The sequence below is a fragment of the Diceros bicornis genome, chromosome 33, assembly GCF_020826845.1.
Source record: "Diceros bicornis minor isolate mBicDic1 chromosome 33, mDicBic1.mat.cur, whole genome shotgun sequence".
NCBI classification, from domain to species: domain Eukaryota; kingdom Metazoa; phylum Chordata; class Mammalia; order Perissodactyla; family Rhinocerotidae; genus Diceros; species Diceros bicornis.
The window spans coordinates 4,862,367-4,889,963 of NC_080772.1; the positions used below are offsets into that span (position 1 = coordinate 4,862,367).

The window sequence follows — 27,597 nt, forward strand, 5'->3', positions numbered from 1 at the left end:
TAGACTCAGTTCTTCCGCTTGGACTATGAGGTGTTGTCCTTATTAGGTATCATTTTCAGATTCTCCTTCTGCTTGGAGAGGATCTCAGCTTGCACACACTAATAATGTGTGCAGGAAAGTGTGACAAACTCCGGCACAGTTAGAGGACAGTGGTCACTCTGTCCGCCACTTCTGCCACCGCCCTTCTGAGCCACCTCTCTCTTTTGTCTTCCTTTGTTCACCAGCCCCCAGTTTGACCTATGGTCCTCTAGTGTAGTGTCCTGGGGCCCTGGTGACATGGAAGCATTGGTTTGCAACATAGAAGTGAGACCGAAGGTGAGACCAGAGCCAAGTATGTGCTCACAGCTCCAGCCCAGCTTAGTCTCGGCGACAGTAAATGACCTGCCAGTGGATGGGCCTCCTATCTGCATGGACATTCCATCAGAATGACCTGAAGGACAGTTTGTGCAAACATAATATAGTAAAATTAAACAAATAATTAAATTTCATTCTGTTTGGTTTGTCTCCTCCCCTATACTTCTGTTTCTCTGGAGAAATGCTTTCAAATTAACAAAAGTCATAACTATCTAAACAAAAGAAAAATTGACATAGAATATGTTTATTCTGAAAATGATCTGATAATTGGGAGCTAATACAATAAATGCTATATAATAGATCAATTATAGGCCTTAACTAAGAGTTTATCAAATTTGATTGCAGGAATAAAAATTTATTTTGGATAGAAGAATACCTGTATGCTTTGTATTTAAAAAAAATCAGAGTTATAAAGTTAAAAGTATATTTCATTGATGTAGAAACATAAACTGATAGCATGAACATTGTAAGGCATGTAGTTGTTTAAATGTCAGGAATGGAAAGGAATTACATACAAAAGAAGAGAGAGAGATATGTTTTATCCCAGATACAAATGATGGCTCTGAGTTATTTTCATAATGTTTATTTTCCAACAACATTATGTATGTTAAAACATATTTCATTAATATATATGTATATATTCAGCATTTTATATAGTTTTAAATTATGCATTTTTATAATTATAATAGATTTATAATTATAATAAATAGAAAAGCTGTTCAACAGAAATATGTAAAAATGACAATTATACTATTTTCATGTGTGTGAAAGGAAATTTATTCTTGAAACAATGTTTTGATGGTTGTGCTGTTTGTAGAAAAATGAGAGTGGAGGACCGAAAGTTACTCAGAATGATCCAGCAATGCTAATAGTCCTTCATGGAAAATCCCACCTTAGATATTCCCAACCAACCGCCAATTGCATTACGTTAAATGCCCCTTATATCCCAAGAATTGTGAATTCATTCAGAGCTCTCTCTGCATTCCAAACAAATGTGTGTATCGCCTTCTGGATGCCTCCACGTGGAAGTTTAGTAGACATCTGAAATTTAGCATGTGCCCCCACACTCCACATGCCCACCTCAGCTGATGGCTGTTTTAACTTTCCAACTGCTCACCTCCAAGACCTTGGAGTCAACCTGAGTCTCTCTCTCTCTCAAACCGTCATCTGATACATGAGCAAACTACGTCCCAAACCACTGCCACAACACTGGTCACCCTCGTGTCTCCCTGTATTAGTTTGTTTCTCACCTGTTTTCCTGCCTAACCCTTGCCCCCATTAACTTTCAGTGTGACTCCAGTAAAGTCCAAAGTTTTCATGATAACCACAGGGCACTATGAGATCTCTGCCACCCTTCACCCCTCCACGTGCCTGCTCTAGTCTTCTGCTACCTGCCCGCCAACTCACTTCAGTTCCGCTCCTGTGTTTTGGCACACGCCAGCCTCAGGTTCTTTGAACTTGTTGCCATCCTCCTCAGATATCTAAATGATTTTCCCTTTTACTTCAGGCCTTTCCTCAAATGTCACCGCCTTAGAGAGCCCATTCCTTATCATTCTGTATAAATGGCAGTGCCCCCTGAGGCTAGCATTCCCAGAAACTTTTGCCAGGCTTTATCACTATTTGACATGTTGTGATCAGTCATTTTCTTGTTGCTCTATGATTTATCTCATCCCCACTCAAAACAAATCTCCATGAGGCAGAGATGTCATCTGTTTTGCTCAGTGATGTGTCTCCATGCCATAACAGTGCCTGGCATACAGCAGGCATGCAATTCTTTTTGATTGAACATCAACTGAATGCCTACTATGGTCATTAGCCTAGGCCAAGGGTAAAATACTTTCTGAGATAACAGTGGGTATACATAATCTTGAACTCTACTGGAAAATGTTTCCACAGTTGAAAGTTATTTGTATTTGTTTAAAAGAAGTTAACAATAGGGGAGAAAATTTAAAAAAAGATAGCATCTAATGGGACTGGGATGTAAATAGCACTGTTTTATCCTGAGTTGTTCTTCGGAAGATGTACCAAAAGATTCAGAAGCCAGGCCAAAGATTATCATCATGAGTCCTAATTGAGCAGTTTGGCCCAAAACTTCCCCTTTATCTGGCAAAATGTGCAGGATTAAGTGAACACATTTTGTGAGAGGTTTGCTAGCCAGATACCACTTCCCACAATGCTCTGCACTTTTTACGTCTCCCCAGACGTAGCACTAATACAGTATGCTAGAGTATATAAACAGAAGTGCAATTATAGGTGACACAAGTAATTCCCTTTATATCTCATGTTGGTCAGATCAGTATGAGTCCATTCTGGCTTGTTGATGGCTTTTACTACTCCAGGGATTAAGAAAAAATTGGATAGATTGCAGTGGTGAGATACTAAAATAATTAAATAGCTAAAGCACAGCACCTATGAGGAAAGGTAAAATAATTAGCTTCATTTGGTTTTATAAGGAGAAAGCTGAGAGGTGACTTGATAATAGTCCTCAAGGATATAAAAGGTTACTTTTTAAAAAATGGTGATGACCTGTTTTTAATCACATCTGAAGAAAGCTTAAGAAAAAATTAGTATAAATTGCAGTGTGAGGGATTCAGTTTTCAAAAAGGAGTACTAGAAGATTGAAGAAAAATCTTCTCACACCAAGTATTAAAGGTTAAGAATTAGCATTTCATTCTTTAGCAATATGTAAAGTGGGAGGGTTTGGATTATTTCTTGAAGACGGGACCAACAACCAACCACAATTCCTAATGTTTCTGACCCTGTGATGGCCCACATTTATAGTAATGAGTAGTACATTTTTCCCCCCACGAGAAAGCCTTCTCTCTAGAAAACCATATACTCTTCCAATGGATTTGAGGATTTTTTTGCATGATATAATTATCCTCAGAAGTAGAATATTAGAATTGAAATCTGGAAGATGAATCTTATAACTACTAATTAAAACCATTAATCTCAAAAAATAATTTTGAAAGTCAACCTTTTTAATAATATTATAAGAAATTAATCTTAATGTTTTGTGTATCTCTTGCTTGTTTGTTTTTCTGGTTCTAGTAATGCTAATTTATGATGGCAAAGCTTCTATTTGTTTCGATAATAATGTCTTAGGGAAAATGCTATCAATCAAAATACTAATGAAAACTGATTCAAGTGTATTAGGTAAGAAATTAAGAATGCAAATCAAATACAAGGATAAAAAATTTCTTTTGATAATTATATTCTATTTATGTATTGTTCACTTTTTAAAAACATTATCATATAAAAAAGGCATTTTTGGGGCCGGCCCGGTGGCGCAAGCGGTTAAGTGCGCGCGCTCCGCTGCGGCGGCCCGGGGTTCGCTGGTTCGGATCCCGGGCGCGCACCGACGCACTGCTTGGCAAGCCATGCTGTGGCGGCGTCCCATATAAAGTGGAGGAAGATGGGCACCGATGTTAGCCCAGGGCCGTCTTCCTCAGCAAAAAAAGAGGAGGATTGGCGGATGTTAGCAGAGGGCTGATCTCCTCACAAAAAAAAAAAAAAAAAAAAAGGCATTTTTCCTTTTGAAGGTGCACAGCATTTTTCCACGTGGGCTAGTTGTCTTTCCTGAAACTCTTTTTTTTTTTTTTTTAAATAGGACTTTGCTTCTCTAAATCCTTTGGAAAGCTAAAGCTAACACATATTAAGCCAGTGAAGGAGCTTAGCCATGTTGTGTGGATAGATTTAAGCGAGGGGGCATTATGAATCTATACCAGAGGGGTATGTTGGAAGGACAGGAAGTTGGTTGGTGTCAGTGTATCCCCTGCCTAAAAAAGTCATGGAAAAACAACCTTGGTTTTACTCTAAGATACCAGTTAATGCATTTACATCTGAATCAGGTTAATTCCAGTGCCAAGAGGCGTGCTGCTAGGGAGAATTCTGTCTTTTTAAACTACTGATCTGCTGGGGTCATGGTGGTCTGGGAGAATTTATTCCACACTACCTTATTTAAGTGACTTCCTCCTGCCATTGATTTCTGTATCTAAGAATTCTAATTCTAGAATATGTATTCTAACACCAATAATCAGAAATGTTTGTGAATGGTGGTTGTTTTTAAAAAAACATATTTCACCTATAAATTCTAGAATCTCTGAATTTTCAGTACGTATACTTGTGTAAGTCGTTTGACTTTTATAAGTCTTATTTTTCTCAAGCATAGAATGGATAATGGGATATTGTCTGTGAAAGCATTTTGTAATACATATGATGTTCTTCAAATGGGAAATATTATTAACAGGAACAATAAACAAATATCTATGGGAATCAGGGTTAACATTTATGAAGCTTTTTTAAGCTGGGACAGAATTCACAAATCTGTATAGGCATACACACACATACAGTGTACACAAAATATCTAGAGAATGGCAAAAGAGCAAAATTCACCTATATAATAGACAATTCTGGCAAGTGTGTTTCCCTTTCAAAGTGAATACTATTAATTTTTTTTAGCAAATGGAGCCTTCCTGACTCTCCTTATATATCCTGCATTCTACCATAGCAGTATCACACTGTGTTACAGAGAAAGGTGTGTGTATGTACTGGAAAGTACACAGACTTTGGAGTCTGATCTAATCCAGTTTTTTAGTAATAGTCAACAACAGGGATGGCTAAGGTTGTGATTATCAGTGATACGATATTAGTGATGTACCAGTCAGTTTTCTAAGTGATATATACGTATTGACTCTAACCTTAAGAACCTTGAGGCAGGTACTATCATCTCCTTTTTTAAAATGCTGCACTGATGTTAAGAAAGGTGGAAATAAGTGGTAAAACTCACATTCTAATTTAAGCTGAAGGACTCCCAAATGGATGTAATCTTAATCCCTAGGCCAAACACCTCCTAAAATGAGGAGATGACTAATACGTCCAAGACCTACGTCCTTTCTCAGGGAAATGAAGATTATAGTCTATTTTCATGGATTATTATAAAGATTAATTTAGACACTGTATTTGAAGAATATGCTTTATATTTTTTCTAAAATTTGCTACTATGTCCACTTACATCAAGGATTCCAGTTTCCTAAGAAGGAAATTCAAAGTATTATTCCTTTTTTTCGCTAGATAAGGCAACTAAAATCCAGAAATATAAATTGATATACATATGCAGACTGTTCATTTGTTTTGACTTTTAATTGATTTTTTAATATCTAAAACATCTTGAGTTTTATTTTAAATTATTTAAAAATTAATAATTGTAAATATTCTTTAAATTACTTTTTTCAGAAGTTGAAAACTTTTCTTTTCAGACTATGAGATTTACCTGTGAATATATGAATAATAATTTAAAGGCTAGATGATATTCAAAATAATTACTCTGGCAGGAATTAGGTGACATTTTAATAAAAAAGTAATTTTAATATCTTGGTATCTGCCATAGCTATGTTTAGCTATTATTTTATTACCATTATTATTATTATTTTTTTTTTTTTTTGGTGAGGAGAATCGGCCTTGAGCTAACATCTGTTGCCAATCCTCCTCTTTTTGCTTGAGGAAGATTGGCCCTGAGCTAACATCTGTGCCAATCCTCCTCAATTTTGTACGTGGAACACCGCCAAAGCATGGCTCAATGAGTGGTGTAGGTCTGTGTCCAGGATTCGAATCCGTGAACCTGGGCTACCAAAGCAGAGCACATCGAACTTAACCACTATACCACTGGGCTGGCCCCTATTACCATTATTAAATGATACTTTCCAGTGAGCAAAACATATTTTGGAGGCTATTGTTTCTACTGGGGCCAAACTGACACTCTGACAAGACAAAATGTATGGTAAGCAAGTTAAAGAAGTAGAAATCAGGGAAAAACATATATACTTATTTTATTGAATATCAATGTTAATAATAGAAATTTCTAACATTAACAACTACTATATATCAGAAACTATGCTAAAATTTATATGTTGTCTTATCAGCACATCGTAATGAATGGAAGAGCCGAGATTTGAATCCAAACAGCATCTGAGGCTGCAGCCTGTGTTCTTATCACTTCACTATAGCACACGCACTTGAGTAAGACAGAAAGAGCGTGAGAAAAAGGAAGATCAATATTTTGGATGGTTGCTTTCAAAGCAGATCTTTAAAATGTTTGGGCTATAGTCACTTTTCACTAAACTTCTGAAAAAGGATCTGAACATGTTATTTTTTCCATCTTCCCCCTCGCTTGCTCTTCTCTGTCTGAAGCAGAGTCGATCCTGCCTCTTTCTTGACTCAAACCCTCCGATGGCTTTCATGGCACTTACATTCATGTGAATTTCTTAACTGGAGCGCCCGAGCTCCTTCAGGCTTGCAACTGATTGCTCTTACCTACATCTCTAAGACCTTGATGATACTACAGTCGCTCCCTAGAACAAAACTTTCCTCTTCCCACTTTCTCTCCAGAATGATTCATTGCGCTTTATTCTCTTTCCCTTGCACTTTAACTCGATAGCACTGTCTGCTTTTTATTATTTTTACCTACTTGTGTCCCTCACTAAACTGAATCTTGAATGCCCAGATGCCCACTGTGGTTGTAGTGTGAGTCAGTGCACGAGGAGTGCCCTTTAAATCACAATAACAAATGACTGCAAGTGTTCAGAGATGTCGAAATTATACTTGCAGAGTTGATTAGAGAACTCTATCTCTGAGAGCTTCAAAGCTTGGGTAATGGAATAGAAAATTCTAAATCAAGTTTCAAAAGGGTAAAGGAGTTAAGTTACCAAGAAAACAGGAAATTTTAAATGAAGGACATTTTAAGATTCTATAGCAAACATGCAGTTTATGAGATGGAAAAATAACAGTTTTCTGGCTATTAATGACATTGATTATTTTGTATTACAATTTTATATTACAAGTGATGTTAAGGCCGATTTAATAAACCATAAAATTGGCAAAGTTTCTGGAAACTGCAGTGTTTAGTTATAATTTTGTGCCAGGGTTATCAATTTAAATAGCTAATATAGGAGTTGGACTATCTGCAATATAAATAGAGGATTTACTACGATTTTTCACATAATGGCTTGTCATTACACTTATGTTAAAGTCCAAACTTCATGACCTGTCAGTGACCCATCTCCTTTCCTGGCCTTGGTCTGAAGGTCTCTCGCATCTTTTCTCTGGATTTTGCGGTTATACCTCACAAACTGGCTTCAGACCTCTGCCAGTCACATCCCCTCTGTCTGCACAGAGCACGCTTCCTCTCCACTTTTACCTTTAACCTTCTACTCACCTTTCAGCCATTGTTCCAAATTCACTCCCTAGAGGACATTTTCCTGACTTCCCAATCTATTTTGGTGCAAACCACATTCTTACTTTTTACAGTGGCACTTATAAGGATCTGTACTAACATATTTATTTGTGTGGTTATTTGTTTAATATCTGTTACTGTCACCCTCCCTAGACATTGTAAGATCCAAATTACTAAAAAGTATTTTACCATCTGCTTATCATTGGACTGTATTTTCAAAAATATTATATTTTCATTTTTTCTCTTAAGATGGAGTGCCAAAATCAATAAATACAAAGAGAATGTATTTTCTTTTAAGCTCTCTGAGCGTCTCCTGGCAGCCAGTGTCAAAGCTGAATTCTCCAGCACTGGAAGTAACTGCCTTTCATTAACTCTTCTCTAGCAATGAAGCATACAAGTAGGAAAAAAGGAAATTCAATTTATTTATAAAATTGTTATTATTTTGAAAACACTTGGCAAAGCAGAGAATTTCTTCTAACATTTTGAGTGTTTGATGATGGATTTATATATTTCTATATAAGAAATGACTAAAGACATCAGTGATTAACCTTAGACAATTTTTAGCTCACTGCACAGGTAATTCAAAGGCTGTATTTGACATATTGCATGGAATGGCCTTATTTCATCAATTCTTAGGTGCATTCTTTTCATCTTTCAACATCTCTGAAATTGGAATACATATAAATGTGTGAACACGTTAGTTGAAAACTTCTAGTAAGACCAAGAAATTGCCGTATCAAAGTCTTTTTGACTCAATGAAATACAGTTACATAAGGTAAATGTGTGTTTTTTAACACACATTTTTAAAAAAGCAATAAAATGTCTATAGACAACTTTGACTCATTTTGTTCATTTCTTATATGGAAGAATATTTTCCTGATACTTTATGGGTTACAGAAATCAACTCAATAAAAAAAATACCCTGCTTATAAAGCTTTTTAAAATTGCAAATATATTAGTAGGTATTATTTAACTTTGTCACCTTAACAGCTCTATAAGGAAGAAGGCAGATTGTGTTATGTTTTGTGCACTAAGAAACCAAATCTCATGTGTTGAATGCTTTGGTAGTTACATTGCTGGTAAGAGTTGAGTCAAAAATCCTACTTTCTATTTTATGGACATGCTTCAGCGTGAATGCAGACAAGAAATGCATTCGTTATGGACTGGGAGGGCTGGAATTTGGTGAGACCATGTTTAATGAAGACTGACTGATGTTGTAGTGTGTCGTCTTTATCACTGTAGCATCTTCACCACGCGGTAGTCAACAGTGGTTCAAGGTATGGCAATGTCAGCGGTATGAATTGATGTATGCCAGCCTGTGTAACTCCAGGTTTTCATCAGGACAGTGACCTGCTGGACCGGCGGAAACACTGCTTCACTGTGCAGTCCGAGTCTGGGGAGGATCTCTACTTCTCTGTGGAGTTGGACTGTGACCTCGCCCAGTGGGAAAGAGCCTTCCAAACAGCAACCTTTCTAGAAGTGGAACGGATACAGGTGAGAGACTGGAATTTTAGGGTCTGTGACTCCCAAGGTGCATGACCATTCCCCTAGAGTTCTAATATAAATTCACTTTAGCATAAAAATACAGTTCTGTGGGCCTTGACCTCCTCAAATACCATCAATAATTAGACATTGTTATTAAATGAATAGTACCAGCTAGGGAGAACATTTTATTTTTTCTACAATTTGATGTTTCTATGCTATTTGCTACCACTCATCAAAAATATATTTCTAGGGCCGGCCCGGTGGCTTAGCAGTTAAGTGCGCGCGCTCCGCCGCTGGCGGCCTGGGGTTCGGATCCCGGGCGCACACCGACGTACCGCTTCTCCGGCCATGCTGAGGCCGTGTCCCACATACAGCAACTAGAAGGGTGTGCAACTATGACATACAACTATCTGCTGGGGCTTTGGGGGAAAAATAAATAAATAAAATTATAAAAAGTGGGGAGTGCCCTTCTCCTCTCTTTCCATACTGTTAAAAAAAATATATATATATATATTTCTAATTTTAATTAGAATGTGCTCTTATTTAAATCTAAATAGAAAATGCCCTGATTTTGGTTAACTGTTTATAGGGCCATTTCCTGTTTTCCAATCACGACCAGCTAATTTTCAGCCTGAATGGTTTCATTCGTTCACAATGCCCTGACTTCCTAAAAGCCTTCCCTTCATGTCTACCCTTCAAAACGACACATGGAATTTGAAACTTTTTTTCAGAGGTCACGTAATTCTTGAAGATTTTCCTGATTTCCACTCTGCCCTGCCTACTGATTATCATTACTCCTTCTACAACAACAATCCTGTTCCACCTCATCCCACTTTTGAATGCCAATATCACTTTCTTTTGTCCGTTTTCTGAGGTCTGCTCACACTCTTTCTTGCTTCGGAGTGATATGTGCTTGTCATTCCCCATACTAGATTATAGGTTGCTTGAGATTATTATATTCATCTACCAACTGAAGTACAGTGCATTTTGTACAACACAATTGTTCAACAGATATGTATTGAGTTTTATTTCTGAAGTGTGAAGTTATATCTAGATCAAACTTCATAAAACCTTCAGAATCTACAATTCATAGGACCATGGAATGAAACAGGCTCTAGAATATCTGTTCTGGGGCTGGCCTCTAATAAAGACCTCTGGCAAATTGAACAGTTCTGATGCACTTGCCATATGCAAATGATTCCTAGAGCCAGGATCTAAATAGACACATGGACACTTAATTTTGAAAACAAATATATGATGATGATAATATAGCATTGACTGTCATGTAATGTTTGCCTATAATAGAATTTAATGAATATTTTTTCAATATGTTGAACTGATTTGTAACAAATATTAATTTCTTTTTTTTATTACTACAAACTTCTATAGTCAACAGATCAAATTGTACCAGTATGACATGACAATCTTGTCATGTCAATCAAAAGGAAAGACAAGACTCAAATTTCACTTGTTTCATTGCTCAATTGACATTAGCTCTGCAGATCTGCCTATATTTGAAAACATTAAAGTAGCTGAGAAATATTGTTTCAATAATTTAGCCATATAGAACCTCAATTCAGTAAAATAGATACTTTAATATCAAAAATGGAAAGATGAAAAATATCTTAAATATTACTTTATTCCAAATGTCAATATCTGACCATTTTAAAACGTTAAAATATGTTAGTTGAATAGGAATTGACATTTTTGTTATTTATATTGAAATTTTTGGGTTTTCCTAATTATCTTTTCCTTAGAGTATTCCACTTCACTTGGAAACAACTGACTGGCAATTTCTACCTGTAGGTCCCAATTTAAGATTTCATTTTAAGTCTCCTAATGTTTAGAAAAGAGATGGAGATAAAATTATGTTGTTTCACTGTATTTTAATACCGTTCTTTGAATCTGGGCTTCATATTCTCAAAGCTGATGTCCTGAGCAATGCAATGTGATGATTTCCTTTAATTACTATTATTTTAAACCCATTTCACATATGTTTTAATTGGCTGTAGATGTATAGCTGTCATCTAAAAGGTCATATTAAAAAACATTTTATATATGATATCCTCAAATGTCATGTAATAATATCTAATTGTGCAAAAATCTTTCAAAGTGTTTCTACCTTGAACTTCCCTAAAAAGGATAATTTTTTGCTTTTTTCTGACTAATTCAATTTTTATTATAAAATAAACCTAGAAATTAAACAATAAATCAAATATTTCAATATTAAAACATATATTAAGTATACTCATACATATTTATTAGGGTCATAAATTATAGATTTAAACTTCAGTGGGTCTCAATTTATGTCATATCTGTTTCAGTTTAATGATTATTGAGACAATGTAATTTAACTTGTAATTATGAACTTAATGAGATAAATTTTAATGTTCTGTACTGAAGATGTTTTCACCTGACATATTCTCTTTAAATAATAGGCCTTGAAAATAGGAATTCTGTCTAAATTGGAGGAAATGAAATAACCTTGAACATTCCTTAATGTTGACAGTAATTTTAATAAAGTGGTAATGGGTGGATGCAAGCATGGAAGATGCCCATGTGTTAAATAAATAAAACTACACCCGAAAGTGAACTTAGGAGGCCCATTAAGTATATTTTCTAATCTGCTTTTTTTTGAAAAACTTACCTCTAAATGAATAATTTGGCATGGTTATAACTTTTCTATGCAAATTGAGCTGAAACACATGAATATAGCTTTTTGGTGAAGGCAACTTGATGCATTTAGCCATCATTATAGTCAGAATGTGATTCATTTAATGTGCTTGTATATACAGTATTGTAAAAACAAATAGGATGTAAGGAGTGGTATTGAAATTTACTTGAGATAGATCTCTCTTTCTCTCTCTCCCTCTCCCCGCCTCCCCTATGTTTCCTTGTTGGTGAATTACAAGATTTTTCGTCATTTGACTATCCAAATGATGGTTTGCAATTAAATGCAAATAAAACTGGCCCATGCACATAAAAATGCATTGTATGCATATAAGCCCCAAGTTTTAATTTCATCTGTTATTCTTATATTTTAGTATCCACATTTTATTAGTCTTCCCAAAATATTTATATATAAGTAAAATTATAATTTAATATGATCTCAATGTGAAAAGTCAGTAATTGTTGATTTCTGAAGAATCAGTAGGTTTACACAAATAACAGTCAAGTGGTAAATGTCTCTGAGAAATAGCTTGCATCACATGGATGAACACACAGAAACTCTTAGGGTCAAGATGTTTTGTATTTTTTGCCTTGGTTGTGAATCTGTGTTTGTGTGCCTGAGACTTCTCTTTTAATAATATCCATGAACTTGATATGCCAAGAATGTAAGTAATACTTTAATCTTTCATAATTCACTTTTGGTTTAATGAAAATGCAGTGATATTTAGCTATAGGATATAACAACTTAACATAATATTGCGTACACCTAAAAATGTTCATACCAGTTTTATTGCCAATATAGCAAAGGAAGTCAGTGTAGTATAAGGCAAAGATAAGGTCAGACATAGCGGGATTGGAAACTTGGCCCTGTATACTCCCTGGAAGGCCAAAAACTCCTCAGCTTCTGTTTTATCAACACTAAGATGTTGATAATACTATCTTCTCTATACAATTATTGCTGATATTAAGTTAGCTATTGTGTAAAGAATGTATCACAGGAGCTGTCACCAGTCTTTGATAAATGTTGGCTATTAATACTGATATTGCGTCAATTACATGAAAAGTTACAATGTTTCCTGTTCTGTCTAGTGCAAGACATATGCGTGTGTGCTGGACAGTCATCTAATGGGGCTCACGATTGACTTCAGCACAGGATTTATCTGCTTTGATGCTGCGACAAAGGTAATGGGTTTAGGTCAGCCCTGAGAGATGTGCTGCAGATGTTCTAACTTAAGAATGATTGAAATAATTTCTAACTCCTGTCAGCGTTTTAATTGGCAATCGTGTCAAATTTAAGATCCTCATTTTTGTTAATAGAAGAAAATCATGCTTTAATCTGTTTATAGAGAAACAAAACTTTGAATTTTAAAAAGACAAATGTGTTGCCACAAAACATAATAACTATATAAAGTAAATATATATGTAAAGTGAATATATATGTATAATATCTATATATGTATAATATATATTTTCTCTTTTACTAAAGGTGTGGCCTCATATTGAGGGAAAATTTTCTTCCCCCAAAACAAGTTTTTTAAACAAAGTGTTCCTTTATTATTTTTCTATATTGACATCTCCAATATCAAAATGGGAAAACATATTTTCTAGTTTCAAAGCTAATATATTAGAATTATGGAATGGAGGAATTTGGGGGTTAGAGTTTCTAGCCAGAGAATGTAACCCTTGTAAACACTTAATAAGTCTTGTACTGTCCGGTTGGGTGCCCTTTCCACAGAGGATACATCTCTGGGAGTGATGTGCATTGAATGATAAAGGGCATCTTCTCAGCAGTCATATCTAAAAAATCTTAAAGCCTGACTCACCCCTCCCCACCACTAATTTCCTCCCAGTACGGGAGTCACTGCTGCAGTTTCTGACTCGGGGCTCTGGTCTCCACAGACAGCAGTCTCCCTCTCACATGAGGACACAAGTTCCTTAGATCCACCCCACTTTCTCCTTTATCAAAATATGGACTAAGAAATAAACTGATATATTCCTTCTCACTAATTTTAAGAATTAATGAATAATCTCTTATTCAGAAACTTATATTTTACATAGAAATTAATTAAGCCTTGTACAGGATTTTCAAAAATAAATGCAAATAAAACAAGGCAAAGATATAAAGAGTGTACAGACAGTGGGAGTGTCTTGATCTTGGGAAATGGGGAGTCTAACGGTGCAGTCCACCTGGTCACAGCCAAGTAGGATGTGGGTTGGTGTTGGGAGATCTTGTGGTTTTTCATGACCCAACAATCAAGACTGTCACACAAAATCTCACATTATTTATGGATGGCCAATTATTCATTTTTTTTTAACATTGTGAAATTAACTAGCACACATATGCTGGTCAGATTTGACTGTCCAGTGCATTGCCTTTCCATAATGCCAAAAGAATACTTCTCTAAATATGGAATTTCAGATGTCAGTGGTTCTTTTGATGATTCTCAAATGAGACTGCTATAAACTTTTCCTATGACTAAAGACTTTCTTTTGAATAAAATCCTCATTCAAATCAAGGCTCATGAGTATTAAGTCAATTTAATGATTGACTAATTTAATTATTAATCAATTTCATAAGTATTAAATTAATGTAACAACTTGAAAACTAAACTGATTAGAAAAAAAAATTAAATTCTGTTTTTAAAAAGGAAATATTATTGCCAGAATGGTCACCAAGGTCTACCACATGAAGTGACAGAATCTCACACTAGTAAATGAGAGGGAAACAAATAAAAGTCACATTTCTTCATGAGCACATTTCTCCGTACTTGGATCAGTTGCGCGTTTCTTGCTAAGGCTGGAGTGATCCACGTCCGTGTCCGAGTCCTGTGCTGGCTCTTTATGTGGTAAGGGGGAGAATCCTGATATCCATACTCTACACGACATACCTGCGCTCCTGCCCTGAGTGTGCTGGGAAGCAGTGATTAGTCAGGAGAATCTAGGCAAATTTTTATGATGCCATATAGGGCAAACCAATTAGTAGGAAATGGGATTTTAGCAAGTACAAGCTTGACATGCAGGAGAAACTAAAAGCCCCCAGGAGTAGTGATCGCTGCCCTTCCATTTCCTGACTCTGTCATTGGAAGTATCCAACTTCAAGACCATCTGAGAGTTGGGAGGGAGGGAAAGGAATCTACACACTTTATCATGAAGGTAGTCTTCATCACTGAAACTGTGACACTTGGAGAGTGAAAGGGAGTGCTATTAATCATCATGTCAGGACAGTAATCATAAAACAAGAGAGCTCGTGTAACCACTGTGCTGACCCCGCCTCAAGAGGTTTGCCTCCTTTCATCAAGTGAGCCCAGAAGTTCTTTTTAAATAAAAAATAAAACAAAATAAAGGTAATTGTTACATATAAATGAAAACATGTTTTGTTCCAATATTTTATTAAAATAACTAAATAATATTCTGCTATTTTCTCTACTTGATATGCATGTGGAAAGTATCCTCAAGAATATATGTCCAGCAGATTTTTAAAATGTGTGGATTTGGGAGGACCGTGGCAGCAATCCTACTCATGCACTTTAGCTGTGCACATTCTGTCTGTCTGCAGCACATCTTGCTCAGGCCCTCCAACCTTCGAGGGGCTGTGGAAGCAAACCAAAGGTCTTGCGATAAAGTACAGATTACAGGAAAGGGGAGGATGGTGTTCTGAGTGGTTGTTTAGCTCCGTATAAAGCAGAGTCTGCGCTGGTAATGCGTCGATGAAGGGAAATTGCTGCATTAATATAAATATATAATTTATTTTTATATAAAATATATAATTTAATATTACATATATAATATAAAAAAGCAACTATATTTTTCATTTCTTACAAGAAGTTATAAAAAATAAAATAGTAATGAAAAAGGTAAACTAAGTGACCAGAGCAGAGACTCACGGGAGGGAATGAGTGCTGGCATTCTTTTGGATTACACTAGAATGCTACACGTTTGGAAGCAGTGAGGTGCCTGGGAATGTCAAGCGAGTGCTTGTTACTTGTACTTGTGCATGAAAGTCCCCGGGGAAAACCATTTCCCTGGATTTTCTAGAGCATACAAGACACTAAATAGCACTTATTCCACATACTTCAGTTTAGATTAGCAACATAGCAGGAGTTCGTACATTCTTCTGTTTCCCTTAGTGTTGCTGGGCTGATTACCTCACAGAAATTTATTGCCATATACACCTCACCTTATTCTTTGTAATCTTGTTAAAATGTAGCCTTTTCAGTGTTAAAGGTTTTCTCACTAATATGTCCAAGTATGATGTTGCAGTACTTATATAATTCTCATGGCTAAAAGTATAGATTTGTTGCCGTTATATTCCTTTAAACATGCATATATGCATTAATTAATTATATCTATTAGCAGATTTCCCATGTAAACAGAGATATCAGCAATAACATTAGCAAGTGAGCACTAGCTGTCTATCGGAAGACACAGGAGGTATATACGTTTCGGTCTTGGGTGCTCAGGAAGGCCTCACAGAAATTGTTACAGCAAGTACCCTTGATTATCCAGACAAATAACTGTCGGTGAGGAGGGACAGTGAATTTGAGGTAAGAGGAGAGGAGAGATTAAATTTGTGGGGAACTAAGAGCCAGATTATGAAAAGGGTCCTATTTGGATTCAATCCTAAGAAGAGAGGAATTGCTTTGAGGGGTTTGAGACATAGGAAGGAAATGATCAGATATGAGTTTGGCAACGCAAAACTAGTAGAACAGTATGTGACTGTGACTGAGAGAATCTGGGCAAACCCCAGATTCTAAATTCTCAAAATCTGCCCTCCACTGGGCATCTACCACTCTATGACATTCCTGAGAAAATGATATTCATGGTTGGCAAGGTCAAATAAGCACATTGTTACAGATTGAGGGTGAAAATCATCACAGTGTATGCACAAAGTTCAGAGATGCTCACTATGACTGAAAGAAAAGGTACAAGGAGAGGGATGGAGAGACAACCCTGGAGAAAAACACTGGGCCACTTGGTTAAGGTCCTGTGTCTGTTTGATCTAAATCTGATTTATACTGTGGAAAGATCTCTCTAGCTGAAGTACAGATTGCATTGACTGGATGGAGGCAAGACTGAATTAATGGACATTTATCTTTTCCCTCAATAATTTAGAAGAATAGCTTTTAAACTTTTTTTTTTTAAACCATGAAATTTTCTGAAACCAAATGAGAAAGGGTGCTTTTTCCCTGTATCAAACAGATAACACCTGAGCTCCAATGGTTAAATGAGGGTGAGGGCGTCCTGATCCCACACCTTCGATGTCCCACGCATGCCTTATCATGCTGCAGCCCAGGGGATAAGCCCATGTGAAGGGCTCCATTGGCTATAATTGGAGCACAAGGAATGCTCACCTTGTGTACACATCCATTGCAACTTTTGGAACACCATAAATCTTGGCTCTTAAACCTGGGTAAAAGTAAAAGGCAGTGTTACTCATATTATTACTGTTTCCCTGGTAGAATCTCTGGAACCACTAGTTCCCCACATTGTTACTGTCTGATAGTTTTTTAAAAAAGTTTTAATAGTTGAATTTGAGAAATTCTAGGATAAAATATTTAAGAAGGGGGCTGGCCCGGTGGTGTTGTCATTAAGTTCGCACGCTCTGCTTTGGCGGCCCAGGGTTCGTGGGTTCAGATCCTGGGTGCAGACCTGCACATCACGCATCAAGCCATGCTGTGGTGGTGTCCCACATACAAAATAGAAGGAGATGGGCATAGATGTTAGCTCAGTGACAATCTTCCTCAAGCAGAAAGAGGAAGGTTGGGAACAGATGTTAGCTCAGGATTTTTTTACTTCAGGATGTCTAAGAGACAGTGCTAGAGCATTAGCATATTAAAAATATTTTGAAAACGTGATTGGCTAACAGATCTCTGAGGATGATAGATATGAAGTAAAAAAGTAACATTGTTAATTAGATTTGTCTAGTATTAGAAGCTATTATAAGAATTTCCTGTTTTCTTCTTATCCTCATTACTAAGTTCCATTGAATGTAAATTGAAAACATTATCTGGGGGAGATCTGTAAAACACATGTGTGTGCATGGTGACCTGCATTTAGGAACTTGTATTCTGTGCAGTAAAAGACAATGTCACCCTAACTGAAACCATTTCCTTCTTGTTTTCTAGAGTTTCTCTGCAAAGTTAGAAGACTTCCTATTCTCAAACAATTGTGCTTCAGAATTAAATTCATTGTTAACACATTAACTTTTGTGATTCGTGAAATATCTATATCTATATACTCCATTTATACCTTTAGGTAGACACTGATTTCTACAGTGTTTTAAGGTAAAATTTGAAAGGAAGTTAATATGACCTGTATTTGCACTTTTCATTTTAAAGCCTCTTTGATGTGGATTGGATAAGTTGAAGGTCACTAATTATAAGGAGCTTTGAGCTACTGTTTGTGCCAAAGATATATGACCTTCATGTACAAACACTCATTTCATAATATGTTTACTTGACTTTTTCTACACTGCATTTATATAATTATAACTTAATTATAATATGAATTCCATAGGTTAAACCTCTCAAAATAGGATTAAACTTTTAGTTTTTTACTTTATGCTATTTAGGCTATAATATTTCAACTATTTCATATCTAAGGTAGTTATTAAAAATCCAAAAAGAAAATTTGAATTTATCAAAATGAGTGTTTTCTTGAAACATCTCCTACATAAATAGAAATCTTAAATATACATATGCTATAATGTAGTTATGAAAATATTCATATATATCTTAACATTTTTCTTTTTTACTGTATCTTTCAATCTTTTGTCTTTTCTGGTTGTGTAACTTAACAGCCTCCCCCGCCCTGCAATGGACAAAGACAACTATTTGATGGAATCTTCATGTTCTTCTTCAGATAAATTATTTCTTCTTTGCTTTTAGGAGAATAAAGAACATTGCATTTATTGCAAAACAAACTCAAGCATTTAGGGAAACAATCCATCAGGTTAATTATTTTTTACCTCTCAAGCATTTCAAAGATAGGCCTAAGGTAAATATTCAGAAAAGAAGTATTAACCCATATTTTCATGCCAGCCTATCAGCTAGATGTAATACAATAATAAAGTTTTCTGGATATTTTATTCATTTCTTTCAATACAAGAACATTATAAAGCAATGTAGAAAATAATACACACTTCACTGCCTATATTTATAATTCAAAATATATGAAGAACAAAATCAGATAAGAACAAAATCAAAATCAAAAAATTTTTGGCTAATATATTTTACATACTTCTTCCATTTCATCTTTTTTTTCACTCTTACATTTTCTTTCTTTCTCTTTGTTCACTCTTTTACATTTTTAATTCTACTTCCTTTCTGTGTCTTTTGATACGTTTTATTTTTCCTGGATTATTTTTTGTTGTTATTAAGAAAATCTGCCTTAAAACTTTTCTCATTGTATTTTAGATTGTCTTTCCTTCAATTATCAGTTTTGGTTTTCATGAAATTTTTTCATTACTATGATGTATTAACCTCTGAAACTCTTACACAATAAATGGTAATAATAATAGGTGTGCAGCTCTCTTGCAGCATTATTCTAAAATTAGACAAGATACCTCCTTAAAAAAAACAGGGTAATAAAGTATAAAATGTAAGGTATAGATTCTGAAGTATTTAAGCGTTATTTCCGACTAGCCCGTCTTTCAATGGATCTTGTCTCAAGCACAAATCATATCTTTTCATCTAATCTCAGGAATTCACCACATTTTCTGCCTTCTATTTCAAATTTCCCAGAAAGTATCAATGAGCTGCTTTTGCCCTCCCACCCTTAACGTCTGCAGGAACTTAGCACTCACATAGCTGCTGCAGCCTCACTTTCTTCACCTCTAAAATGGGTATGCGAATGAATGACACTTTTCTCATAAGATTATTGTAAAGTTTAAATGAGAAGATGTTATGTGGTGTGTGTTGTGCAGCGAGTGGCACGTGCTTGGTAAACCTTCCATAAGAGGTGGAGACTTTTTCTACTCAGACACCGCTGGGTGGTTCTGACTAGGGCAAAATCAGCACCAACAGCATCTTGGTACTGTGCTGCCGTTATCAAGATGTCACAGTGGCACTGTGTTTTCTAAAATTCTTGATCCATCAGTCAAAAATTTTGATTTGTTCAAAATGAACATTGTCTGCTATATTCCAGTCCCTGTGTGTTTCTGCTTTCATAGAGGTCTTTGTTCTTGAGGCGCTGAGTGGAGAAGATTGTCATGAAACAAGTAATTATAAGTTTAATGGTTCTCAGCAAAGGGCGTTCAGGTTAGTAGCATGGAAGCATGTAAACCAGGTTAAGGGGCCAATGGCAGTGCCTGGTGAACTACATTTCAGCTGAGAATTCGTAGGTCATGAGCTGCTAACTAGGCCCGCAGTGGAGGAAGACTGAGCAGCACGTGTGCAAGACAGATGAGAGAGCGCTGACAGAGGTTCAGCGCGGCAGAAACACGGGAATGAGAAGGGAGCGGTATTTGAAAGTAAAGTAGTCAGGCACCAAATAACAAGGAGCCTTGGACTTCATATTAAAGCTTTGGCACTTACGACAGTTAGCTGTGGTCACAAAATTGCTATGTAACACACAATGACAACACTTCACTGGCTTACAGCAGTAAATACTTATTTCTCACCCTTCTGTGAGATTCAGAAGATTGATCTGGACAGGACTCATTCATGAGTCTGCAATGTGGATGGTTTCCTCAAGCGTCCCTGAGTTGGCTCTGCTCTGCTTGTTCCTTATTCTTTTCAGAACCAGAAGGTTACCCCAGGCATGTCTTTTTTCTGTAAATGGCATAGGCAGAAGAGAGCAAGCCTTAATGTGCAATTCTTCTTTAGCCTCTGCTCTTAGAATAACTGAAAAATGCCACTGCTCAAAGCATGCCACATGGCTGAGCCACAACCAAGTAAGAAGGCAGATCACCCCAGTCCACAGTGGGAGAGCACTTCAAAGTTACACTGCGATAGGCATGGACATGAAGGATGATGAAAATTAGAGTCAGTATACCGTAGCGCCAAAGGCCATGGAAAGCCGTTAATGGATGTTATGCACATAACATGATCCAATCTGTGATGACTTCTGCACCCTCGTGGAGAGGGAGAAGCGGGTATGTAGGGAAGGGAGGAGGTTGTTAGGAGACTTGTGGCTTAGAGTAGGGTACTTTGAGAATGCAGAACAGCAGGGAATTGAGTAATAATAAAGATGTACTGGCTTGGAGAGAGAGAAGATGGAACTAAGTATGACACTGAAGTTTCTGACCTGAACAACTTGGTGGGAAAAAGAAATACACTGGAAAAAGAGGATTTTCAGGACATCTGTTGAAGTATTCTCGTGGAAGTAGCTATGGAGAGGTCACTTCCTCTCCATAGTAAGTGAGTAAGAGGCTACCTTCTTACTTTTCTAGTGACATGAAATCAGTGCTATGTATCTTACATTAGTTAAATGACTTCTAAGTTTCTTAGAAAAACACACCCTAGTAGTGTGATATACTATAGGATTCAGATATGAGAGACAAAGTATATTACCAAAGTGTAGTTCTAATAGCTTTCTCCTATCCTTGCAATGCTGTACAACTGTTTTTACTCATCTCAGAATGACTTATATCCCAAGAGACTTCTTGGTCACAAACAGAAATTTGGTCACAAATAAATTTCGGGCAGGCAGGCTTCAACAGGCAACTGGGATATGAAGTTATTCCAAATTCTTTGGGTAAACACAATTTAGGGTCCATTTGGGACCTCCCATAATGGATCTCTCCTATATAGATCCATTCAAGCGTTAGACATATATACCCTCACTGATTTCGAGTAATTCAGACTCTCATCTTCAACCACTTGCAATATTGTATGGCGTTTTTAACTAAATCAAAATGATTCAACGCAGAAAGAAAGATTATGCATCTCAAGGTAATTCATTGTATGATGCTAATTTAATGAACGCAATAGTTTCCCAAGTGATGCCTTTTACATTTGAGTCAAATATAAACTATCAATTTCTAGAAATACATGTTTCTTTGAATTTTGGATTTTAAAAATTATGTTCAGGTAAGAAAAAAATAAATGATTGACTCACACCAATAAAGTTTATAATTAAATTTTAGAGATCATATTAGTAAATATGAAAAATGGTAGTGCCTCAGAAATGAAGATATGCAGATATATATGTATTAGTTTAGCAGTTATTTGATAAAGTGCTTAATCTCTGTTAGTGGAACAGCCTTCAGACAGCCTGAAGGAGAATGAAACAGTGATGTCTTATACCAGTGCACAGATATATTGACTTAGATGTAGCCATCTCAGTAAACGCATTTCATTTTCTCTCTAGAGCTGTCACTACCCATTGAGCTGGCAACTATGTGCACATATGTTAAAAAGAAATAACTAGAAAAAAGTTGATTTGTATAGAGAATCAATAATATGAATTATGTGTGGCTGAATTTTATCATGTTGCCGGAGAAAAGCAACAGTAATAAACAAGACAAACACAAAACCCTAAAGATCCAAGACATTTATATCAGCAAAACCAAATTTTCCTGACAGTTTGTATTATGCAGACGACATGTAAAGTTTCTCAAAATAAAATTAGTATGTTAAGAATAACAAATAGCTCACCCTGTCCAGTAGTATGTGGAAACACATTAATGCTTCCTTTCCCACATGCAATTTTTGGTTATTCTTTTGAAAAATTTTACATAGATATGATTAAAATACATACTCTGTGTACATCGACTCACCAGATTGATGACTTTAAGCTGTTACAAAATAACCCATGAGGTCTGAGTTTTAGAAACTTTTTCTGTTTTTTTTCTTAATAGATTCCAAATAAATTCCTAAGTAAAAATCTGTATACCCCTCTTTGAATATTCCATATATTTGATGGAAATACGTATACATATACAGTCATGCACTGCTTAATGACGGGGATACGTTCTAAGAAATGTGTCATTAGGCGATTTCGTCATTGTGCGAATGTCATAGAGTGTCCTTACACAAACCTAAATGGTATAGCCTATTACACACTTAGGCTGTATGGTACTAATCTTATGAGACAACCATTGTATATGCAAAACTTTGTTGACCAAAACGTTATTATGCAGTGCGTGACTCTATCCCTGTAGGTAGAGTCCATTTGGGGGGAATAAATTTAAATGAAATATGTTTGATGGAGAAGCTCTGAGCTTGATTGGGCAATTTCATCCAGTCTTTAAACTAGGCAACTGGCCTGATGATAATGAATTTGTTTTGTTAATCCCAGCTCAGACATGCATCTGATCTCTAAGGCTGCATGTTAAACACATCTCAACACAGTGTCTCCAGCACTGAGTTTATTGTCCATTTCAGACTGACTCCATTGCATTGCTATCTTAGTTATCAAAAGGAATCTGAATTGTGTTCTATACTCGTGCCTCTTCCTCAACAACTCCCTCTAAATAAATCTGAAGGCATAGCCTAAATAATTTGGGTAATCTCTTCTCATTTGGATTACTGCAATATCCTCCAAACAGCCTTTCTTGACTTATTTATTGAACACACTCTTTTTATGCATCAACTATGTGCTATGACTATTGATAAACACTAGGAAAACAAAAATAGGTACAGTCTCTCCTCTCAAGAAGTCTACAGTCTAATGAAAGAGACCGATCTGGAACTGAGTACTTTCAGATAGGATGGTGAGTAGCCAAAGCATTATGAGGACGCGGAGTTACACCCCTCTCTGTTCCATCTTCCACACCGTTGCCAGATTAATGAGACTTCTAAAACGGAAATTTGGCCGTGTCATCAGTCTCTCTTGTTAAATTACTTTAGTGGCTTCCTGCTGCCTTTAAGACAATATCTGTTAGCACAGCTTAGAAGCCTCTTGATGTTTTGGTGTCGGCTTGCATTTTAGCATCATCTCCTGTATCCCCCCAGCATTTAGTGGCTCGTGCATGCTCCATGCTTCTACACATAACAATCCCACAGCTCACATTCATCCTTGATGCAAATCTTTGTACAGTAAGCCTTTTTTCGCCAATTTGATTTAGATGTCCCTTCCTTGAGAGCAGAAAAGCATAGGCATACCCTAGCATAGCACTTATTATAACGTATTACAATTGAGTTTGCTGGCGATATCAACACATTTTTTTTGTTTTGGTGAGGCAGATTGGTCCTGAGCTAACATCTGTACCAGCCCTTCTCCATTTTTTATATACGAGATGCCACCACAGCATGGCCCAGTGAGGAGTGCGTAGGTCTGCACCCGGGATCCAAACTCACGCACCCTGGGTCACTGAAGTGGAGCGGGCGAGCTTCACCACTGTCACCAGGCCAGCCCCTCAACACATGTTTTTGTGCAGACTCAACCACAGTTCAGGGATACAAAATCAATTCAATGACTAGCAATGAATACATTGATGAATATGATACCACCTAAGGAAACAACTAAAAGACAGCCATAAGCTTTCATCTACTTCTGTGATGTTTTGATACTTTTATTTTTTATCCTTTTATTCATCATCACCATTCAAATTTACAAAATTTATAAAATTAGTGTATTGTTGAAGTTCTAGTTTTAGTGAAAATGTAATTAAGTGCAGAGATGTATTTAATTAGGACAAATTTCACATGAGTGGGGAACAGATGAGAAGTAAAAAGATGAATAAAGAAAAACAGTTAAAAAAAAAGGTTTCTTTTTCTTTCAGAAATGTTTTATAGTTTTCAGTCTACAGATCTTTCACCTCTTTGGTTAAGTTTATTCCTAGGTATTTTATTCTTTTTGTTGCAATTGTAAATGGGATGGTATTCTTAATTTCTCTTTCTGCTACTTCGTTGTTAGTGTACAGAAATACAACTGATTTTTGTATGTTGATTTTGTATCCTGCATCTTTACCATATTCGTTTATTACTTCTAAAAGTTTTCTGGTGGATTCTTTAGGGTTTTCTATATATAATATCATGTCATCTGTGAATAGTGACAGTTTCACTTCTTCCTTTCCAATTAGGATCCCTTTTATTTCTTTCTCTTGCCCGATTGCTCTGGCTAGGACTTCCAGTACTAGCACTAAATAGGAGTGGTGACGGTGGGCATCCTTGTCTGATTCCTCTTCTTAGAGGGATAGCTTTCAGTTTTTCACCATTGAGGATGATATTAGCTGTGGGTTTGTCATATATGGTCTTTATTATGTTGAGGAATCCAGCCATTTGTGACAACATAGATGGACATAGAAGGTATAATGCAAAGTGAAATAAGTCAGAGAGAGAAGGTCAAATACCAAATACCGTATGATCTCACTCATTAAGTAGCAGATAACAACAACAATAAACAAACACAGAGATTGTGTGTTTGTTAGGGACAGAGATTGGATTGGTGGTTACCAGAGGGGAAGCGGGGGAGGGAGGAGGGTGAAAGGGATAATTCGGCACATGTGTGTGGTGATGGGTTGTAATTAGTATTTTGGTGGTGAACATGATGTAATCTATGCAGAAATAGAAGTATAATGATGTACACCTGAAATTTTTACCATGTTATAAACCAATGTTACTGCAATAAACAAAAAATTAAAAAAAAATAAAAATAAAAAAAAATAAATTAACTCAATGACAACGTGAAAAAAAAAAAAGGTTTCTATGGTTTTCTACTAAATATGACCCCTAGCCCACCCACAAAAAAAAAAAAAAAATAGGAAGGAAGAGGAGCCACTTTTACAATATTAACTTTTGCTAAACTAACTCCAGGGGTAGGGGTGTGTGCAGAAGGCAAGAGATGTTATACGCCCTTAGGCTTCTTACCAGAGCTGAAGGATGATGCAAAATGGGAATAGGGCTGTGTGGGAGGTGTGCTTTACTGCTTAACTAGAAGACTCATCGACACAATTTGCAAGGAAAAAAAAAAGTATGTTTGTGGTTATCCCTGGGCAAACATTAGTTAAATGTCAAATATCAGGTGATTGGTGTTATGAGGAGAGTAGAAATAGATCTTGCTTTCAAAGCATTTTTGTTGTAATTTTTACTGAGTGCTATGTAATAAGTTGTAATCCATATAGATTGTTCTTTCTAGTGTTTTTTTCTCCTATGTAGCAAAATATCCTACTCCTATTTCTCATAATCTGGTTGACTAGAGCTTAAGTTACCTTCGTATGTAGACATTGTTTCAGTTTTCTTGAGGAGGAATTTTTCTGTGCGGCGTGAAAAATTAGAGCCTGCAAACAGTGAACTGATAAAGGACATATTAGAAATTGGTTTGCCTATTTTTGTTCCACATGTAAGTTTTATTATCATTAATGTAACTTCACTTTTCATTTGTATATAATTAATGAATTATATTTTTGAATAGTCTATATGTAAGGAACATGCTATACAAACACGAATTCATTCACTAACCTTTTGCATCTCTGTTCTCTGATGGAAGTTACAGCCAGCTGTGAAAAATCTTTTTTATAAATGGCAAAAATAAAGAGTATGAGCAGGCAGGCTTTTTCTTTTCTCTTCCCACTGAAGTTCTCTAGATCACTGGCATTTCCAAACTTTATCTTTAATTCTAACAATGAATCTTAAGCAAATGAATAGCTTATGGGAAACTTTTACTTGTAGAGAGAGAGAAAAAAAGTTTAAAATAGCAACAGCATTATAAGGAAGAAGAAATGATGGCTCAGAACACTCTGTTTGACAAAATCAGTAAACTGTTTTCCTGGGTTTGGTGTCCTGTACTGAATGGGACTCTGGGTCTCTTCTCTATGTTAAGAAAGGAATCAGGCATTTGCAATGAAAGTTCATTTATAATCATGTCCAATGAATGAGTCTGTGATGTTTAGTTAGGCAAGGTATTATAGAAAAATCAAAGAAGCAGGTTGGGATAAAAGAAGAAATATGAGCCATAGAGGATGACAGGCTTGAGTTTGATTCCCACTTAATTAGCTGTGAAATATTATGCATGTGTATGGTGTTTCCTTAATTGTATCATCTGGAAAATGGCAATCCTCTAGCTATTGCACAGCTCTTGCAGGGATTTGAGAAAATGCCCTTTCAAGGGCCTAGCACAGAGTTATGCTCATTGTAATCACAAAGATGATGCTCCATTGCAGGACAACAGCAGACTCACAGAATGCTTCACGGTTGCTAAATGAAGTATTGTAAAATTACTTATGATCCGTCCAGGTGTTCACACATTGAATGATTCAGTGTCAGGAATGAATGATGGATTACATACTATGTGCTTCATTATCTTCACAGGATAGACTTTGCTTGATAATATTTCAACGTTTTATCTTCAATCACACGTAGATTAACCATTATTTATAAGCACATTTTATAAGGATTACTCCCTGGTTTAAGAATGGTGACCTTAAATTAGAAACCCTAAATGGCATTGAATCCAAAGTTCTATAGCATTTATCTGTTTACCTGCATTTTTTAAAATAAAATGTATCTGTTATAAATAGTAGCTCAGAGGCAAATGATTCTTTTGCAGAATTTATTTTTCTTTCATAATCTTTAATTGTGAGAACACTTTGATCGATAAGCTTATACTATATGTGTTCCTATTACTTTCTTTCTTGGCTTTATTATAACTACAATATAGAACTTGCTGTGACCCATTGTGTTATTCTTTCTTCATACGTATAGATATCTTTACTTGCAGCATTTAGGCACTTAAAATATTTAAATATATCTTCAAAATGCCAGATCCATTTTATATTTATCATTTCATATACTCATTCAAAGAATATGTGGAGTTAAACACTGTTTCTTACTGTCAAAAATAAACAAATACGTTTTACTAAACTAAGATAGTATTCTGGATTCATTGTTACCATACTTAAATCCATTAAATATTTTATTTTTAGTGCATATTTTTTAACATTTCTTGAAATGTATTTCATAGAGAAAGCTACC

At 35.9% G+C, this 27,597-nt stretch overlaps 1 protein-coding gene across 1 annotated transcript in view; it reads left to right on the top strand.

Moving 5' to 3' along the window:
• SNTG1 (syntrophin gamma 1) overlaps window positions 1-27,597 on the top strand; it is a 388,392-nt gene that overhangs the window by 307,402 nt on the left and 53,393 nt on the right. Inside the window, exons 15-16 of the mRNA XM_058528686.1 lie at window positions 8,927-9,079; window positions 12,830-12,922. Coding sequence (XP_058384669.1) covers window positions 8,927-9,079; window positions 12,830-12,922 — 246 coding nt within the window. The remainder of the gene's footprint in view (window positions 1-8,926; window positions 9,080-12,829; window positions 12,923-27,597) is intronic.